Source organism: Dromiciops gliroides, chromosome 2 (assembly GCF_019393635.1).
Source record: "Dromiciops gliroides isolate mDroGli1 chromosome 2, mDroGli1.pri, whole genome shotgun sequence".
In the NCBI taxonomy this organism is placed as follows: domain Eukaryota; kingdom Metazoa; phylum Chordata; class Mammalia; order Microbiotheria; family Microbiotheriidae; genus Dromiciops; species Dromiciops gliroides.
The window spans coordinates 319,377,741-319,399,340 of NC_057862.1; the positions used below are offsets into that span (position 1 = coordinate 319,377,741).

At 42.3% G+C, this 21,600-nt stretch overlaps 1 protein-coding gene across 1 annotated transcript; it reads right to left on the minus strand.

The window, feature by feature from the left end:
- Positions 1–230: 230 nt before the first annotated feature.
- On the minus strand, positions 231–20,797 carry SMIM3 (small integral membrane protein 3). Its single transcript, XM_043981378.1, has 2 exons — positions 20,295–20,797; positions 231–3,875 (listed from the first exon to the last, which is right to left on the minus strand). The coding sequence occupies exon 2, from the start codon at positions 3,862–3,864 to the stop codon at positions 3,682–3,684; it is 183 nt and encodes a 60-aa protein (XP_043837313.1). The 5' UTR covers positions 3,865–3,875; positions 20,295–20,797; the 3' UTR covers positions 231–3,681.
- Between the last annotated feature and the right edge of the window lie 803 nt (positions 20,798–21,600).

Sequence of the window (21,600 nt, forward strand, 5' to 3'; positions counted from 1 at the left end):
TAGATGGTACAGTGGATAAAGCACCAGCCCTGGATTCAGGAGGACCTGAGGTCAAATCTGACCTCAAACACTTGACACTAGCTGTGTGACCCTGGGCAAGTCACATTTCCCTGCCAAAAAAAAAAAAATTTTTTTAAATGAATGTTAAAAACTATTTAAATATAATTTGAGGAAATATTTAATGAGATAAATAAAAATACATTTTTAAAATAATAAACATATAATCCAACCCACAAAATAGAGTAAGAGCCATGGTCAAAGAATATGAACAGTCAGTTTTCTTGGGAAGATATCCAAACTGTCAATAACAAAGAAAGTATGTATTAGCACAGGTATAAGGAATCACAGGAAGGGCTAAGTTCACTGGGGTAAGATTCCTTCAGGAAATAAAAGACCATATGAGAAGTTTAACCACTCTTTCTAAGTAAACCTTATCCACCCTTTAAGGGTTACTTCAAGTCTTACCTTCCCTGCGAAGCCTTCCTAGACTTTTTAAACCACTGTTCCCAAAACTTTCCTGCATTAATAGCTCTAAACTCTCCAAAGCAGAGCAGTTGGACAACACAAATGTTGAGGCTTTGAAAAGCCAGTATAATCATTTAGAAAGTAGATACCACATCTCATTCGTACTTGGACTCCCAGTACTGAGGCCAGGACTAGGGTGCTCCAAAGAAAGGTATTTATGGATGAAAGAAGAAAAAAGATCTCAGATAGTCTCATCCTGTTATTTTTAATGGCTATTAAGAGCCCATCAGGAAAATAAGAACACACCCTAAATAAAAGCATTCTTTTCCTACTACATCTTCGTGTAATCTTCCCAAACAACTTTGAGAGCTCCAGGAATTTCCCATTCTTGGTAATAGGATAGGCTCTATCGGTCCAGAAATATCTTCCCGGCTGTCCCTGCCACACGTGTCTGACATGCCCCAGTTAGAGTCACCAGGGTAAGAGAGCCTTTTCTTGAAAACCAAGCCTCTTATTTGGGAAGGGTAATATGCCCACTCACTGGAGCAGAGTTTAGGGGGGAAGATGCCATGGGACTGGTCGTTTGTGATTGGCGAGGAACAAGAGGAGGGGGTTGGAAAAATTCTGGAGCCTACAGGGAAGGGAGGGTAGGTTGCAGCCTTGGGCAACCAGTGAATCAGTGACAAGTATATACACAGGTAAAGAGGGATATGCTGAATAATTGGCTTCCTATTTCACTGACACAAGGCCTCTTATATCATAGTTTTCTTTTTTTTTTTATATCATAGTTTTCAAAAAGCTTTCACCTCTTTTATTGCCACATGAAAGTACCTGGAAAAGAGTGGCCAAGGATGGGCATCTTTGGACGGAACATCTGAATAGATGTGATCATAAAGCCATTGTAGAATTCTTTAAAAAAAAAAAAAAAGAACCTGTGATTTCATTGTTAGGGGAATTCCCAATAAGATAATTTCCTCTACCAATGCAGATCAACAAATGCTCTACAACTTTTAGTCCTGGAGAGTTTCCTGGGGACTAAGAGGTTAAGTGACTTCCTTATGATCATTCAGCTAATATATATCAAAAGAATGACTTAAACAAGTCTTCCAGACTCAGAGGCTGCCTTGTTATCCGCTATGCCAACATTCCCTCTCATTTTAGAGTATTCGAATCACAGCCTTAGGAAGTAAGCATGGGGGGCAGCTAGGTGGCACAGTGGATAAAGCACCAGCCCTGGATTCAGGAGGGCCTGAGTTCAAATCCAGCCTCAGACACTTGACACTTACTAGCTGTGTGACCCTGGGCAAGTCACTTAACGCCCATTGCCCACCAAAAAAAAAGAAAGAAAGAAAGCATGACAGCAAATCTGTAGAGGAAAGAGTATGAAACCTAAAGTGGGAAGGCCTACATGGGAGTCCCAATTCTGACAATTATCTATGTGGTCTTTGAATTTCAACTTTCCTATCTTTAAAATGGGAGCAATGATATTTGTACTACTCCCTCCAGGGTCTGTTATAAGAAAAGACCTTTGGGGGCAGCTAGGTGGTACAGTGGATAGAGCACTGGCCCTGGAGTCAGGAGGACCTGAGTTCAAATCCAGCCTCAGACACTTGACACTAGCTGTGTGACCCTGGGCAAGTCACTTAACCCCAATTGCCTCACCACCCCCCAAAAAAAGACCTTTGTTAATCTTAAAGTGCCACAAAATACCCACCCAAAAAAGTGCCACAAAATGTAGATCATAATTGCCCCCATTTTGCAATGATTCTAAACTGTAACATAGTATAATGGAAGGACCACTCCACTAAGACCCATTAGACCTTGACTCTATTCCCAATTGTGTTATTAATAACTGGCTGCGTGATATTGGACAAATCGCTTAACCTCTCGGGATCTCCATCTCTTGCCTAGCTGAGGCCACACAGCTCACTAGTGGCAAAGTCAGAGCCAATGAAATCACAGATCTGATCCGAAGGAAAACAAATTAGGACCAGTAGTCCTGAAGGATACATATATAAGCATGGGCAGATAGGGAATAAGGCAATAGCACATATCCTGCTAAGCCCAGCCTTTGTTCTCTTTGGAAAGGCAGGGGATTTCTGTGTGCCCAGCAAGATCACAGACTCTCTTGCCAAGTACCTCTGGGTCTTTGTTTTGTTTTTGCAGGGCAATGAGGGTGAAGCGACTTGCCCAGGGTCACATAGCTAGTGTCTGGTGTCTGAGGCTGGATTTGAATTCAGGTTCTCCTGAATCCAGGGCTGGTGCTTTATCCACTGCACCACCCAGCTGCCCCAGTACCTCTGGTTTTTACATCCTGTATGGAAGCAGGGGCAAGAACTTAGGAAATGCTACATTCAACCTTCCCTGCCCCAGACAAAGTCTTTACTTTCTTTCAGCTAGAGATAACACATCAAAAGATTTGTTCCTGGCTATTGGGTAGGACCAGACCTCTGAAAGAGCCCCTCCCCAAATATCCCCCAAGGGACTGTCAACGTGCCTGAGATCTTTGAGCTCCCAGAGAGCAAGGAGCCTTTTCTTTTGCCTTTCTTTGTATCTCTCTAGAGCTTAGCACAATTCCTGGCCCTTGGAAAGGTGCTTAATAAGTGCTTGTGGACTATTAGTCATTCCTTTGGGCAACAAAAGTTTGAATATAGTATTTTATTAAAATGTAAATATCCTAAAAAAGAAAGGGACTTTAAACTATAATGAGCTAGCACTTTAGCTAACTTGCAACTTGCTAAGAACAAGGTCCCACCAGGAATTGAACAGGATAGAAAACTTGGCAGGGGACTTCCCAGGATAGGGAGGGCTTTGTGGGTGATGGAAGGAAAAGAAAGAGGGAAGAAGTAACTCCTCAGTCATCCTTGTTCCTGATGATTGTTCTTGAAGCATCTCTGATATCCACAAGTTCCAGCCTCAGGAGCCTCCACCTTGTAGCCTGGACATCCTGAAGCCGGGCCAGATGTGTTTGACAGAAGGAGACCAGCCCTACCAGAGAGCTTCCTTCCTCCATCACTGTTGATGGCTCCTGATGGAGACATGCTTCATAAAAGCATTTTCACGGACAAGATCTAGTCCTGTTTGGTAGCTTCAAGACATTTTCCCTAATGGAAAAGCTCTCATCATGACCCTGCTAAAGAGAGGGAGTTTTCCGGGCCATGCCCATGCATCAAAAGCCCAGACTAGCATCCCACCCACCCCCAGCATCTGGAGTTTTCAAAAGGCCTGATTGAGTATAGGATGAGTCCGGATTCGATAAATGATGACAGCTGTGGCTGGACACAGCACCAAAGAAGTCATGATCACGATGGTGGCCAGAATAATAAGGACGATGACCCAGATGTCCAGGATATGCTTAGGCAGCACTCTCTCTGGGGAGGCTTGACTGATAGAATCCATGTTGCTTTGCCCTGTGTAGATAGAAAGGGTTACTAAGCATAGTGTCTCTACTTCTTCTCTACAGTGTTACCATATTAAACTTTCTCAAACACCCCTTTTATCACACCACCCAACCTCCTCCTTATCCATAAGATGAGGATAATAATACACCTATCCTACAGAGTTGTTGTGAGGATAAAATGAGCTATATATGTAAAGCACTTTGCCAATATTGAAGCTCTACATAAATGCTAGATTATTATTCATTATCAATTATTCCTTCCCAATAGGATCATAAATCTAGCCCTGGAAGACACTTCAGATGTCATCTAGTCTAAATCCTTCATTTTACAGGTGAGGAAACCAAAGCCCAGAGAGGATGTGACTTACAGGTAAGCATGGCAAGATTTGAACCAGTATCCTCTCACTCCAGTCAGGATTCCCTCTTGCTGCCTCCTCATCCCCTTCTTTTTTTTTGGTGGGGCAATGAGGGTTAAGTGACTTGCCCAGGGTCATACAGCTAGTAAGTGTCAAGTGTCTGAGGCCAGATTAGAACTCAGGTCATCCTGAATCCAGGGCCGGTGCTTTATTCACTGCACCACCTAGCTGCCCCCTTCCTCATCCCCTTCTAAACACCCCATCTACTACATCTGGTCCAAATTCCTCTGCCAGGTTTTCAAGGTTCTCTGTTCCAGGCTTATCTCCTGCTCTTCCCTCATATGATGAGCCCATTTCTCTGTCAAGCCTAGTCTCCCTCACAGTTACCATGCTCGTTCCCACCCACATGCTTTTGTGGGGAATGTCCCATCTAAGCTGGGTAATCTCATATCTAAGGACCTGGTTTCTCCTGTTGACAAACTGTGCTTTGCATGTTATTGTATCTAATCTCTTTTTAGGTTGGTCATAGGGAATTTCACAAAGTTATTTGGAGTATATCATCTATAGCCATGAGCCACAGACTCCAAGAAAAGTCCCTTTTGGTCCCTTAGGTTCAAAGAAATAGCACAATGACTGAAGCCCTTGATTGAGAGTCAGGATGCCTGGGTTCTAGTCTCAGTTCTGTCACAAACACTTTTCAACCTTGGGGAAATCATAGGATAATAAGATTAGGAAGTAGAAGGAGTCTTAGAGATTGTCTACTTCAACCCCTTTGGTTTACAGATAGGCACAATAAGGAGCAGGGAGATAAAGGAATTTGCCCAAGATGAAACAATTAGACTAGGTTTCGGTTCAATGTTCTTTACAGCATACCACACTGGCCATTCCCTCTTTGGGCCTCAGTTTTCTCCTCTGTAAAATGAGGTTCACAAGATGAATTCTGAGGTTATCCCTAGTGCTAACATTCTGTGATTCTAAATTGTACAGATGAATTTGGGGAATAAGCAGAGGAAAATCTGGATTAAGGTCCTAAGGAGTTTTGCCTTGGGTACACTGACTGGGTACTATGCATAAGGGAGCAGGTTTGGTTCTACCCTTCCAACTTTTTGGCTGGTTTGAAACACAGTCATTTTTTTCCCTAAGGATTAAACTACAGAAATATGTTGGGAGTCAAAGGGAAGAGAGAAAAAGGAAGGAAAGGCAATGGTATTTCTATATTCTTTACAAATTCCTGATTTACATAGATACCTGGAAAGACCTATGCTCAGTGGACCCCCAAGGCCTGAGACATTTTCTAAAAATGCCCACAGGAAACTTGTAATACAGTTGCAAAATAGGGCAGAATAGAGAGATGTGAGAACTCCATAGATACAAGTTCTCTGGACTGGGAGTGTCTCCAATGCCTGCCTTCAATCATGGCAGCAGGTATAGTTTCAAAGTGCTTTGCTATAAAAGCTTATCTAAGCTTAGGTCTGGGATGACATCCCAGGAGAAATGATCCACTCTGACCCCTTCTGATGATTATATTCCCTCACCAAAATATTCATGGAAACACTTTATGTGGTAACAAAGACCTGAAGCAAAGTAGAGGTCCACTGACTGGAGAATGGCTGAACAAATCAAGAATGTAATGGAATATTACTGCGCTGTAAGAAATAAGGAATGAGGGGCAGCTAGGTGGCATAGCGGATAGAGCACCAGCCCTGGATTCAGGAGGACCTGAGTTCAAATCCGGCCTCAGACACTTAACACTTACTAGCTGTGTGACCCTGGGCAAGTCACTTAACCCCAATTGCCCCGCAAAAAAAAAAAAAAGAAAAGAAAAGAAAAAAAGAAAGAAGGAATGAGGAATACAGAGAGGTAGTGAAAGACTTGCATGAACTGATGCAAAATGAAGTAAGCAGAGTTAAGAAAACAATATATACAGTGACTACAGCAATGTAAATACAAAAACAATAGAAAATTAATGTTGCAAAAATACAAAAAATAAGCACCCCCTCCCCTACCCCAAAACACACACACACACACACACACAAAGATTCCTTTGCTGTGGTGGGATGTTCACAGGTATATAATATTACAGATTTTTTTTCAATGTACTGATCAGTTTTGCTGATTTTTTTCTCTTCTTTTTTTCTGTCCTATAGGATAGCCCTCTGAGAGGGAGAAAGGGGAGAAATGTAGCATTCTGTAATTGGATCTTGCACTCTCTTTATTCAAATCAGACCCAACTCCTTGGGTCTTGTTCTTCCTCCTTTCCTTTTAATCCTCCTTTATAATTAGCTTTTCATTGCTGAGGCTTGTTTTTCTTGTGCAGTCATTTCTGACTTTGTGACCCCATTTGGGGTTTTCTTGGCAAAGAGACTGGAGTGCATTGCTATTTCCTTTCCCAGCTCATTTTACAAATTGAGGAACTGAGGCAAAGAGGGTTAAGTGATTTGCCCAGGGTCACACAACTAGCAAGTATCTGAGGCCAGATTTGAACTTATAAAAATGAGTCTTCTTAACTACACATCCAGCACTCTATCCACTATACCACCTAGATGCCTCAGTTTGGTTTTTTGTGATTATTTCCTCAATAATTCTACTCTTTCTCTTTTTTTTTTTTTTGCAGGGCAATGGGGGGTTAAGTGACTTCCCCAGGGTTACACAGCTAGTGTCAAGTGTCTGAGGCTGGATTTGAACTCAGGTACTCCTGAATCCAGGGCCAGTACTTTATCCACTGTGCCACCTAGCTGCCCCTACTCTTTCTCTTAAACCCCATTTTCCTCTCTTTCTGTCCCTGGCTTTTTCCCTGTTCACTTTAATATATTTCTATGCTATACTCTGTGTATGTGTGTCTATTAAACCTTGATTTCCTTGAGGTTGATAAGGTGCCTGCTCCTCCAACTCTCATTCCTACTGATGAGGCTTATATATGAAAAATCATTAGCTCCTCCTTCTTGTTCCTCATTTCTTCCCATATATATTCCTTTGCTCTCCCTTTTCTTTTTTCTCTTAAAACAAAACAGAACAAAGATACAACCAGGCCCTGAGTTTGTCTTTCTTTGCTCCCTTTTTGACCCTGGAAAGACAGTAGAATTCCAAAGAGGCAATGATCTCCTTTCCCCATTAGTATGTAAGCACTTCATCATCATTTAGCAATTTCAAGGTTGTTGTTGTTGTTTTTCATCCTTAGCATTGCATTTAAAAGTTCCTACTCATCTCTGGTTTTCTCAACAGCAGTGTTTGGAAGTAATTTATTCTATTAAAGATTCTTTTCTTTCTCTGTAGAGTCATATTCAGGGTATAGGATGAGGTGTTCTTAATAGTAAGGCTTTTTCTTTTGTTTTGTGGCATTGCTTTCCTTTCCTTTATAGTAATTTCTGTTTAATCTTGTGTGATCTTGACTGTGGCTCTTTGGTACCTGATTTCTTTCTACCTGGCAGAAGGCCATTTTCTTTTACCTAGAGGCTTTGGAGTATGGCTGAACTGCTGGCATGGCACAGCTCACAAGGTATCCCTCCCAAGAAGAGGCAGTGCAGTGTGTCCTGAAGAGAGGAGTGATCTTAGAAAATCTGGATTCAAGTCTTCTACAATTGACTAGCTGTGTAATCCTAGACAAATCATTAAATATCTCTGTGAACCTTAATTTAATCTGTAACACAGGAATAAGATAATTGCTAGCTCTCAGACTTGTTATGAGGAAAGTGCTTAAAGTGTTATAGAAATGTGAGTTATTATATTTATTCTGCTCCTTGAATAGACTCATGATTTCTCTATTAAATATTTTGTACAAACAGCTAAACCTGCCTATTTAGAAAACAAAGTAGAAAGCATGGATGCTAGCATACAATCAAGTGAATTAACAGTCAATACAGTGATGACAGGTATATTAGGGATGCTTTTTTACAAAGAAAGGCGGAAAGAGAAAGAGAAACAAATGTTAAGTAAGGAGGCAACAGCAGGGGTACATTCATCATGTTCTGCTTACGCAGAATAAGCCTGAAGCACCTCATACCTGGGTTGGCCCTCACTCAAGAGAAATGGAGAGGTAGCTGGGGGCCCGTGGCCCAAATCCCCACCACACTGCAGGCTCGCTCTCTCTCTCTCCTCTCTCTCTCTCTCTCTCTCTCTCTCTCTCTCTCTCTCTCTCTCTCTCTCTCTCTCTCTCTCTCTCTCCGTCCCCCAAACAGTCACCTTGTCCACTTCTAAAAAATAAATGAATGAATGAATAAACTATTTGAAGATCTAACCAAGCAGGCTTCTTTCTTCTTGAGAAGGAACCATGAGTATTTAGTGATGCAATAGAGAGGAAGCAATCTACTTTCTTCTAGCATCTCTAGTTCTCACCCAGCTAGAGGATCACTCTTATAGTGTAAATTCTGCAGCTGGAGGAAAACCATAAGGCAGAACTCTTAAATAAAGCCACATTCCCTAACAGCCCTTAAAACCTGTTTTAAAAATTCTGAGAAATCAAAGTATTGTCACCAGCACCTCACACTCTGGAATAGAATAGAACTTAATATAATAATTTAGGAAGCTCTGGAAGGGGTGGGCAGATTCTCTTGGTTGTGACTGCATTAAAATAGGAAAACTGTAAACACCAGCTAGGTGGCACATTGGATAGAATGCTGGCTTAATGTTAGGAAGATTCATCTTCCTGAGTTCAAATCTGGTCTCAGACATTTACTAGGTAGGTGATCCTGGGCAAGTCACTTAACCCTGTTTCCCTCAGTTTCCTCATCTGTCAAATGAGCTGGAAAAAGAAATAGCAAACTGCTCCAGTATCTTTGCCAAGAAAACCATAAATGGGGTCACAAAGAGTTGGACATGCTTGAACAACAAAACAGCACCTTACTAGAAAAACAATACTGTATTCTCTAGACATAGCATGGTACAAGAAATAGAGCACCTGGAGTCAGGAAGAGCTGTGTTTGAATCTACCTTGGACAGTTAGTTCTTTCATTTTGGGCAAGTAACTTAACTTCTATGTGTCTCAGTTTCCTCATCTGTAAAATAACATAAATAATAGTAAGCACCTCAGAGAGTTGTTGAAAGAATTAAATGAGTGAATATAATGTATGTAAAATGCTTTACAAACCTTAAAAGCCCTATATAAATTTTACCTATTATTTAATCACTTACTTGTTCTTAGGGGACAGAGACGTGGTTGAAAGGACTTTTATCATCACAGACCACATGGACTATAAGAGCAAGAAAGCCCCTTGGAACAAAGAATGTTAATATTGGAAGGCACTTAGAATATAGAGCATGCAATGTAGGCCTCTAAGAGACCATAAAGCACAGAATATCATAGCTAGAAGAGAATAATTATAGAATCCAGAAGTGAAAAGGTCCTTGTAACACAGAATATTAGAGATTTAGAGGGCCTTAAAGATCATTTATTCCAATCCTTTCTACAAGGGAAGAAACTAATGCCCAAAGAGTAAAAGTCACCTGCCAAAAATTCTTCAGTAAGTAAGTGGCATAGCCAGGGCAGTAAGTGGGATCCCTTCACTCCCCGTCTTAATGTTCCTTCTACTACACTGCACTGTCTCTGCTCAAGTTTCCTTTAACTTCTAATCTTGACTCAACAGGCTGTGTGACTTTGAGCAAATCATGTCACATTTCTGAGCACCACTTCCCTAAAAGGAGGAAGGTGAACTAGACAGAGCCAATGGGTGGGGTATGGACTATCCCTGTCATCCTGTCTGCCAGACAACAGTTCAGCAGGAAAAAATAATAAGGGTTTCAGCAGGCTGCACACTCAATATGAATCAACAATGTGATTAGCAGCCAAAAAAAGGCAAATGTAACAAATATTAGGCTGTGTTAAGAGAAGAAGAGTGCCTAGGGAGGTGATGGTCCTACTATACTCTGACCAGGGCACACTGTATCTAGAATACTGTATTCAGATCTGGGTATCACTTTTTTTTTTTTTTTTTTGGTGAGGCAATGGGAGTTAAGTGACTTGCCCAGAGTCACACAGCTAGTAAGTGTCAAGTGTCTGAGGCCCAATTTGAACTCAGGTCCTCCTGACTCCACTGCAGCACCTAGCTGCCCCTTGGGTATCACATTTTAATAAGGGCACTGATACCTTCAAAGGAGAGTAACCAAGAAGAGAAAGAGAAGAAAGAGAACATGTCACACAAAGATCAATGGAAGGAACTGAGGATGTTCACCCTGGAGAAGAGAAGATGTGGGGAGGATATAATAGCTGTCTTCAAGTGTCTGAGGGACTGTGATATAGAGAAGGGATTAGAGGGGAGAGCTAGGTAGTGATGGGTAGAAATTGCATAGGGAAAAATTTAGGCTTGATATGACGAAAAGCTTCCTAAAAGTAGAATGGATTACCTTAGGTATTAATTACATAAATAACCTCATGGGAGATGTTCAAAGACTAGATGACTACAAGAAGTTTCTCATTCAAGTATGGTTTGTAGTAGATGATTGTTGAGATCCCTTCAACTTTATGATTCTGTCATCCTGTTAGTCATAAGATTTAGAAGCAGAAGACACCTTAAAGATCATTAAGTCTAAACCCCTTATTTTAAAGATGAAAAAAGAGGCCCAGAAAAGTAAAATGACTTGCCTAAGGTCACACAGATAACAAACAAGCAGCACTGGGGTAAAAATGCTGATCCACTGGCTTCAAATACCAGATCAGGCTGCCTTTCCTAGTCAAGTCCTAGGCACAGTTTGTTTTCAGGGCCCTTCTGCTCCCTCCTTTTCAGTATATACTCCCTCTCCCACAGATACCAGAAAAACAAAACCATCATACTACCCCAAACCCTCTGTTGTGCCCCTTTCACTTTGTTCCCCCTCACCCTAGTCCCCCGATAATAAACAGGTAGGAGTGCTTGCTTAACTTCAGCTGATCTCCATAAATAGGTCATCAGTCAGTGTCAGAATCACAAGATTTCAGTCTAAAAGGTGGTTTATTAATCACCTACTTTAACCTTCTCATTTTACATATGAAGAAACTGAAACCAGGATATTTTTTTAAAGTGCCCTGCCTCAGATCATGAAGGTAAAAAAGTATGAATCAGGATTCGAACCCAAATCTTTCCTTGCCTCAAGTTCAATATTCTTTCTACTAAAATACTCTCTTCCTGGTCAGGCACTAATATCAGGAACCTACTACCAGGCTTTGGTGACCCCAAGTGAACATGGCAGACTCATAACTAAAGCAAGGAAGTCAGGGTTTTGCCCCTGGTGAGGAACTTTTTAAAATACCAATTTCCTTGAAATACTTCTCTGAGAAACAGGGTGCTTCTCAGTGGCCACAATCTCAAAAATATAGAAACCTCAATCTATCTCCAGATTATACTTCATTCCCACAATGGCTGAACCTCAGGTCAGCACTTCCTCTCCCCCCATTTACTTGTCGCAGGTGAAAACAATTGCTTCAGTGACGTATTTAATGAATAATCTCAAAGAGTTCCTTCCGCCCAGGCACATGCCTCCATCAGATCTGAACCGCCCTGACTGTTAACATGTGGAGGACTGATTGCTAGTGTGCTTACCACACCTGCGCCCAGGGCAAGCTTCAAAGATCGCTAGTTGAGGAAAAAGGTAATAAAGAAATGAGGTTTCCTGTAAAGTGGCTTGCTTGTTCAAGGCAGGACAAAGAGAGGGCCCTGATGAGTGATCCATCAAGCTGTCAATAAGTAAATCTAATCATCACAAGGGGGCAAGGGTTGTGCGGGCAATTCTGCTCTGCTGATCTTCTATATAGACTGGAAAACTAAAACAGAAAGTCATGTGGCTTCAGCCTTTCACCAGAAAGTGCAGAGGATGAATTAGCAGCATCTGGCTGTGAGTCACTAAGGCTGGGGACATTGGAAGATTCATGACTCCCCAAGCATCTTGTGAAATGTGACTAATGAAGCAGTTCCCAGAAGAAAGGACTTAGTTTTACAAATCTTCCAAGAACCCTCCCTATCACTTTTCTTTTCTTTCCCCTTCTTCTCTCCCTAAGAGCTAAATAGACTTGCTAGAAAGAATAGGGACTTCAGATCAATTGTTCAGCCCTGCTGGGCAGCTAAAAATGGTTCCCTATGATGGGGGGAGAATGTATTTTCACTGGTGAATGTGACCTCACTGGCTGCTGAACATCATGGAAATCCCAAGACATTGTCTAATGGAGGATGTATCTCTGCTTAGTCTTAGGGAGAGAAGTGCCTATAGGTAGTCAAGGTATCCTCCTAAGGTGTAACACAAAAGGGGGGAGGGGTACAATGATAGATACATTTTAATATTCTTTTATGAATGCACATATTTTCAATTTCAGGAAATCCCTATTCCTGACAACATGTTTTCATTTATTCTGTGATGAGTCAGGTTGTTGATGTTGGCATGACAACATGAAGACTCAAGCCTGTAGAGATAAGAGACCCAATTTTCAAACATTGCTGAGGATGTACAAATGCCTTACCCAAGACTCCAGTCGAGTGGAAGAGAATGAAGACTCCCCATGCCTACAGAGACCTGCAAAACCCCAAAGGGCACCCTTTTTCAGGACCAGAAAGCAGTGCTTTCTGGGGGAAAGAAAAGACTGCTCTGGAAGTCAGGATGCCTGGGTTCTAGACTAAGCAGCATGTTGTATTAGAAAGAGCACTGGAATTGGAACCAAAGGATCTGGTTTCAAATCGCCTCTACTACTTGGGCAATTTATCTTGGGTCCAAGGTGCCTTGATTTTTTCATCTGTAAGAGAAGATAGTTGGGGGCAGCTAGGTGGTGCAGTGGATAGAGCACCAGTCCTGGAGTCAGGAGGACCTGAGTTCAAATCTGGCCTCAGACACTTAACACTTACTAGCTGTGTGACCCTGGGCAAGTCACTTAACCCCAATTGCCTCACTTAAAAAAAAAGAGAGAGAGAAGATAGTTAGACTAAAAGCTCTCTAGGGTTTTTTTCCCATCCTAAAGCTACGTTCCAAGTCTTGACTTTGCTCCTAACATGCTATTACCTAAGGTAAATCATTCTGCTTCTTCAGGCTTCCAATTCTTCAGTGGTAAAATGAAGGGGTCATAATACACATCAACATTGGTAGAGCACTCAGGGGTCATCTAATCCAACCCACACATGATTAGGAATCCCCCTGGGAATATCCTCAACAGCTGGTTATTGGACTTCTACCTGAAAGCCTCTAAGGATGTTGAGCTCACTACTGCCTGCCTAATGATCCCTGAGCTTTTTTTTTTTCCAGTTCTACCATTCTCTTCTAGTCCAGTCTATACTGAGCAAGAGAAGGAGATGATAGAACCAAGGACATCCCTAGGTTACTGGCCTTGTCCTTTTTGGTAGGTTTGGTCAGGACTTTGAGGCCAGTGAAAGAGGCAAAAGGCTTGCCAGGCTCTCCCATTTGTTTGCACATGGTAATGGACTCTTCAGTAATCTCATTCCCTCTGCTTCCCTCATTCCCTCAGCTTCAGCAGCAAGCATTTACTCATACAGGACAGTGTCTATTACAACCTGAGGCCAAATGTTCCCAAGGAAGAAGGAGGGAGGAAGAGAGAGGGGAGGGGGGAAGAAGGCAAATAAGACACATCTGTCTAAACCTCAAGTCAATTCACAGGCACGTCGCAGATGACCCTAGCTCCTCGGGGTTGCCCTCTTTCCCCATTACTGTCCCTCCCATTCTCCTCTCCTTGGATATGCCTGACTAGTTACAGCCTTGTTCTTTGCCTAGACTTTCCATCTATTCCCTTGAGGCAGCGGAGATGGAAAAACACCAAGACATCTTGAGTAGATCAGAAGGCAGAAAGAGCTACTGAAACAGCACGTACCATTTGACCCCACTGACTATGACATCTTGGAAAACAACAAGAAGCCCAAAATGGGAGCAAAAGAGCAAACTCTCACTATCCCCCCCAGCATTAGCCATCATTACTGCTTCCCAGTGACTCAGCTGGTGGCCGCTCGGCTTGACAAGGACAAGTTCTAGAGTGAAAAGCAATCTTAGAATCACGGTTTGTTTTTTAAGAGCTGGAAGGCGTCTTTGAGGCTTCCTAGGCCACCCCCTCCTTTTACAGCTGAGGAAACTGAGACCCAAAGAGATAAAGTGACACATGTTGTCACGTAGCTAGTAAGAAGCAAGACCAGCTCCTCTAGCTTCTCCGGCTCCCACTCTTCGAGGCAAATGTATCTTAGCAAAGTGCTTAGTTTATTTGATACTTTTGTAGCACTTACCTGTTATAAAACTATTTCACATACCTAACAATAACTGTGTTTATAAATAGCAGTTTCTTCACAATAGCCCTTTCAGGTAGGCAATATAAGAATTATCTGCATTCTTTTTTTTCTATTCTTTTTGGGGGGGGGGGCAATTGGGGTTAAGTGACTTGCCCAGGGTCACACAGCTAGTAAGTGTTAAGTGTCTGAGACTGGATTTGAACTCAGGTCCTCCTGAATCCAGGGCCGGTATATCCACTGTGCCACCTAGCTGCCCCTCTATTCTTTTTAAAAAAATAATCTTTGTTATAAGGGATGGTTCTCTGGGAGAAGGAGAAAGGGATATTGGGAGAAAATTTTGTGACATAAAAACAAAATTATCAGTAGAAACTCATTAAAAAAAAAAAAGACTATTTGCATTTGACAAATGGGAGACCTGAGATCTGGTATCAGCATAAGCCAACATAGTCAGCAGAAGAGCCAGGTGTCACATGCAGCTCCCATACCCTCCCTTGTAGTGTCCTTAACTGAATCTTCACTGGCCAGAACCGATGAGCAGATGGGGAGATGGAAAGAAGAGCACCTGAATTCTAATTGCAAATCTGCTTCACACTACCTACATGACTTGGGAAAAGTCGCTTCATTTGCTCGTGTGTCTGCTACCTGTCTCTTCATCTAGAAAATGACCAGATGATCTCTAAGGTTTCTTCCAGCTGTGAACCCATATTCATTCCTAGGAGTAGCCCCAAAAAGTTATAGGTGTCTGACTCCAAGCACCTTCTTCACTACACCATTCTTATCTATTCACTGCCCCCAGCCCTGGACACTGGTCTGGATTCCAAGGTTGATAGAGTGTGGAGACAGATAAGAGTGTGTCAGAGGAAGAAGGAAGGAGGTGGTGGGAGAAAACAGGTCTAGTCAGAATCAGAAGCAGCCATAGAGCTTTGGGGCCCTATCATGAAACCGCTCCAGATGCCTTCAAACAAAAAAAAACACCCCTCTCCTAATGCTACCACTGGTTTACTCCTGTTGTTATTACCCAAGGAAATAAGAAAGGATTCTTCTTCCTAACCTGACTTGAAATTTTTAGATTAGCTCCATATTCCTGTTCCCTACTCCAGGTCCTCTATTTGTCCAGACATTTAGAATTTGACACTTTGACAGAGTGAAGAATTTGGGACTACAAAGTACATTTGTAAGGTCAAGATATCTGATTTGTTTCTTTTTTTTTTTTTTTGGTGCCAGCATATATCATTTTTGTTCAGTCATTTCAGTCATGTTTGACTCTTTGTGACCCCATTTGGGGTTTTCTTTCTTTTTTTTTTTTTTGGTTTTTTTTTTTTTTTAGTGAGGCAATTGGGGTTAAGTGACTTGCCCAGGGTCACACAGCTAGTAAGTGTTAAGTGTCTGAGGCCGGATTTGAACTCAGGTACTCCTGACTCCAGGGCCGCTGCTCATCCACTGCGCCATCTAGCTGCCCCCATTTGGGGTTTTCTTGGCAAAGATACTGAAACAGTTTGCCATTTCCTTTCCAGCTCATTTTACAGATGAGGAAACTGAGGCAAATAGGGTTAAGTGACTTGCCCAGGGCCACACAGCTAGTAAGTGTCTGAGGCCAGATTTGAACTCAGGAAAATGAGTCATCCTGACTCTAGGCCCAGCATTCTATCCATTGTGCCACCTAGCTGCCCTAAAGTTTTATTACCATTATATTATTAACAGTTATTAGAAATAAGGGGAGTTGAAAGAAGTGTCAGGAAAACAGGAGTCACAGAATCAGGGGAAAATAAGAAATTCCCTCAAATTGAAGCTGGGATGAATGGGGTGGATGCCCCCAGATCCAAGAATTCTGGTCATAAATATCTAATTCTTGAGCTGGAAGGGACCTTAAAGGTCATCTAGTCTAACTACCTCTCTTGACTCTGGACTTTACCACCATGCTTCATCTCCCATTCCTCTCCACCCCTGCCTTTTTGACGCTCTTCTCCTATTGGTGAGTTACTCTCAGGATCTCCATTTTGAGGAAAGGCCTTGATTTCTGGTCACCATACCCCCTCTTTTTATGTATTATCTTCCTCCATTAGAATATAAGCTCCTAGGGACAGGTAGGTGGCACTGAGGATAGAACACCAGCCCTGGAGTCAGGAAGAAGTGAGTTCAAATCTGGCCTTAGACACTTATTGGCTGTAAGACCCTGGGCAAGTCACTTAATCCCGTTTACCTCCAAAAAATAAAAAATAAAGAATGTAAGCCCCTTTTTCTTTTTATATATGTGTTCCCAGCACCTAGCAAAATGTAAAGACATTGTAAGTACTTACTAAATGCTTCTTGACTTGACTCTCAGCCCAGGGCCCTAGCTACACAAGAGGTAGTATTTCATAGTGCTGGACATAGAGTCAGAAAAAACCTGGCCCAGATATTTGCTGACTATAAAACCCCAGAGCAAGTCCTTCCTTCAGTCTCTCCATCGCTAAAATGTGAGTAATAAAGCACCTGTGCTACAGGGCTATTGTGAGGGCCAAGGAGATAACATATAATATATAAATGGTTTTTCAAACCTTAAACCTGGAGTTCTTCACCCTTTTTGTGTCCTGGATCTTCTGGCAGAAGAGTGAGGCCTATAGGCCCCTTCTCAGAAAAAATGGTTTTAAATGCATTAAATGAAATACATAGAGTTACAAAGGAAATCAAATATATTAAAATATAATTATCAAAAAATACAGGGGGTAGCTAGGTGGCGCAGTGGATAGAGTGCCGGCCCTGGAGTCAGGAGTACCTGAGTTCAAATCTGGCCTCAGACACTTAACACTTACTAGCTGTGTGACCCTGGGCAAGTCACTTAACCCCAATTGCCTCACTAAAAACAAACAAACAAACAAAAATATATATATATATAGGGGCAGCTAGGTGGCACAGTGGATAGAGTACCAGCCCTAGATTCAGGAGGACCTGAATTCAAATACGGCCTCAGACACTTGACACTTACTAGCTGTGTGACCCTGGGCTAGTCACTTAACCCCAATTGCCTCGCCAAAAAAAAAAAAATAGATATATAGATATATTTAAGTTCACAAACCTCAGATTAACAATCTCCACCTTGAATAAATGTTAATATTATTATAACCCTGGATGCCTGGAAGATAGGGGCACAATACCATGTCCTACATTAGTATTTTACTCCATGAGTCAACACCAGACTAAGGTCCCTCAAAGGAACAGTAAGTACTTTGTTCTCTTCACTTCCTGGATCCCCACCTCCATCTGCCCCATTCTCTTATCTGACCTCAAACCAAGAGTGGCAAACTAATGCTGGAATGGTCTTTGAGATCCCTGGCAGAATTGGAGGGGACAGAGCCCTGCTCAGAGTGAAGGGTCTTCCTGCCCCTGCTTACCCCTCACAAGAAATCCACTCCCTGGCCCTTAGCTCAACTCGAGCCTTGGTGCCTGCCTGACCCAGACTTACTTCTATCTTTCCCCATCACCTCAGCACAACTGGAGGTTTCAGAAACTGCCCAGGGAGAATTAGGAGCCTGGAGTCTGCCAGGACACTGAAGCTACCCCTGAGCAAATATCTACAGCCTTTCAGATTTGACACTTTACCCAGTTCTTTCCCTACCTCAGCCTTGTGGGCTTTCAGACCACACGGCAAAACAAACTTCTCCTTTGTTCTTCTGCTTTTCAAAGCAGGTCTTGAAGACTGCTTCCTTATTTGAAGCTCAGCTAGGCTTTCTTTTGTTGTAGTTTGTCCTTCATTTTCAAAGAGGACCAAGGCTTTCCTTTATACATATACTAAAAAACTCATAAAGCCAACCATTCATTCATTTTTCCCCCATCTAGGTCCCATGTGCTCATCAACGCAAAGTCCTAGAATGTACAAGATCAGACCTAGAAGGAGCTTGATTATCTTTTGGTCCAATCTCTCATTAAAAAAAAAAAAAGTCAACTGAAGTACAGAGAAAGGAAGCAATTTGTCTAAACTCACACAGCATGTCAGCAAGAGGCCCAGGGATAGAATTCAGGCTGTCTGACTCCTGGGTCACACTCTTCACTAAATGTGCCCTGGCCTTCACACTGGTAACGTAGATGCTGTGGATGAGCACAGTGCTGGGCCTTATTATAGGTGCTACTTAAGGACAGTGCTAGTTTTATTGATATCTCTCTCCTTTAGGTTATTACCCAGCTTCCTAAGTCTTCACATGGTGCATTAAACAGAAACGGGACTTAAAAAGTGTTGGTTGAATTTGCTCTCACCACATATGGACAACTTTCTCCTCCTTTTCTCAATACTATAATGAGTTGGTCAGGAAGAAATTAATTTGTCTAATAAGACTCTGGAGGGAAAGACCAAAGGATTATAGAACTTAGACGTGGAAGGGAATTTGGAAGATCATCTAGTCCAAGGGTTTACAATCTGGAGGCTATGAACTTTTTTAAAAATATATTTTGATAATTGTATTTCAATATATGTGGTTTCCTTATAATCCTATATTTTTATGCATTTTATGAGATTATTCTGAAAAGGCATTCATAATGTCAGGGATTTTGAGGTTGTTCTTAGGTATTCATCAATAAAGAATTACACTCTCACACACAGTTCAATTAGAATTAAAGTGGTCTTTTATTCGGCACTAGAGAAAGTGACCAAGTAGGAAGTCAAAGGCTTCACCCCTAGGAAAGGAGGTGACAGAAACATTCTCCTCCTCCCAGAACAGAAGGAAGGCAAAAGCTTTTATAGAGGATAAATGGGGTGGCCACTTGAAAACTGGAAAGTTCCCTTTTGGGGTAGGGTGGGGATAGCTTAGATGCTTATCATATTCCTGAGAGTTGAGGGGATTATTTTGAAATGATGGTCTTGACCTTTGGGGTTATCTCTGTCTCCTAGTTCTGGTAAGGTAGTAGTCACATCTAATTGATTTTCCTGCTATAGAATTTTATCTCCCCTTACTCCTTCATTATGTCTGTCCTGATAGCTAGTTGGTCAGGCTAAACTTTAATAGTCCCTTGATTCCTGGATATGTCTGTTCTGTTATCTGGTCATCTTTGGTTTTGCTTCTCACAGGAGAAACTTCTTCTGATTTATCCTAAGCCCCATGTCAATAGGCTTCACCACACTTCCAGGGGGGTCTAAGACACAAAGGTGATTAAGGACCCCCTGAAGTCCATATCTCTCATTTTACAGATGAGGACACTGATTCTGCTCAAAATCATGTTGGTAGTAACAGGTATAATTCACAGACAGGACTCCTGACTCAGGACACCATATTTTCTCTCTTAAATCTAAAAACTAGGATTTGGGTGACTGACTCACCTACAAGGAGGAAAGAAAGAAATAGGGTATCTCACTTACGGGTACCTCAGACCCATAACTGGACCTCCATTGGATTGAAGAAGGGAGACAAGAAAAAAGTGAGGTGAGGGTGGGGAAAGCTCACCAAGTAAAGCAAACTTCTAGAGAATCAACTGAAAGGGAACTTAGATATCATCCAGTCCAACCCTCTCATTTTACAGAGGAAGAAACTGAGGACTAAAGAAAAAAAGAGACTCATCCATGATCACACAAACAGTTGGCTGCAGAGCACAAGCCTCCCAGTTTCCTAGTCAGCACTCTTTCCTTTATAGCCCATGCAAGAATATAGTGGAACAGGGAAACAAAGAGAGAAGCACATGAAGAGAAGGCTCTCTCTGGCTGTGTGGTTCACCCTCCTTTTAAGTAGACACCCATTTGTAGAAACTCAGAACTAGTGAAAAGAGAGGTAAAAGGGAGATTGAGGAGAGATCAAAGGTGGGTAAAGAGAACACAGCCTGTAAAAAAAAAAAAAGACTAGCTGGGTTATAAAAGCTCAGAAGATACAAACTGTAGTCTACATTCAACCCAAAATCAGCTAAACAATTGGGGGATGGGGTGTGGAACTTTACCTCCCTGATGCTCACAAGATGTATTGAGTTAAAGATTCTTCATGCCTGATTTGGCTCCTGGAATGACAGAGAAGTGAGGTTCCCTCTGGTTCTCAGAGACACTGTCCAGCTCCTTCTGATCAGACACACCTTGAAGCTTGAAAAAGAAGCAATTCTCTGTCCAGTGGGGGATGTCAGTGGAGGGGGGAGGGGAGGGGTTGATCCTGGGATCCCAGCTCTAGTCTTGAGCTCCAATACAATCCTCCTGGGCTCAGTGGATCCCTGGCCGTCTCCCCGACCGGACTCGCCCCAGGAGTGCCAGGAGGCGGGGAGTGTAAGCTGTTCTCAAATTGCAGCTTGCCTTCTTCACAGCTAGGGGAAGTCTGACCGCCTCCGTCTGGCTGGCTGCCACCTAGAAAACCTTCAGTACGCTGGAGGGCTCAGGAATGCAGGCAACAGAGGCCCCTGAAAACCCCTTCCCATACTCCTCTATTGCTTCCAGTAAAATTTCCTTTTGACTCTCCCTTCCTGGACTGGGGGAGTGGGAGAAGGGAGAGAAGAAGGCGTCAGGAACCAAAAGTGATTCTCTGACCCAGGTCGCCAAATGCAGCACATCATCCCTTCTCTGAAAGTCTAACCAAGACCATAGATCACACGATTTCGAGTTAGAAAGAATCTTAGAGATCATCAATTTAGTCAAAGAGCCCAGGATCAAGAACCCTCTATGTGTAGGGGGCTGGTGGATAGGGGGAGAGGGAGGAGAGGGACAAACATCAGTATGTTTCAGTTCCTTCATCTGTCAAATGTGGATAAAAACATTTACTATACTTATCCCGACTTGATTTGACAGGAAATCCAACTCCCATTTCCTGTTTGTTCTGATTCTTGGACAGTTTAAGGAGAAAGAAATCCTAAATTATCATCACCAGACCCAAAATATTGTTTGTTTGTTTTTTAAATTATAAGACTGTAATAACAAAGGTAGAAATAGAGGGAAATTTAAACTGGTCAACAACAATAAAAGTTTGTATTTTAGAATCTTAAGTAAAAGAGACCTTTTTGTTGCTGTTTGTTGTTCAGCTGTGCAGTCATGTCAGATTCTTTATGACCTTGTTCACCATAGGACACTGGGTCTTCCTATCCCATCCCCTCCCCAACTCCTCCCCCACCCCCCCATTCTCCTGAAGTCTATCAAAGCTCATGTGCTTTGTTTCCATGGCACTATCTATCTCATTCTCTGACGCCCTCTTTTCCTTTCGCTTTCAATGTTTCCCAACATCAGGGTCTTTTCCAGTGTGTCTTATCTTCTCATCATGTGGCCAAAGTA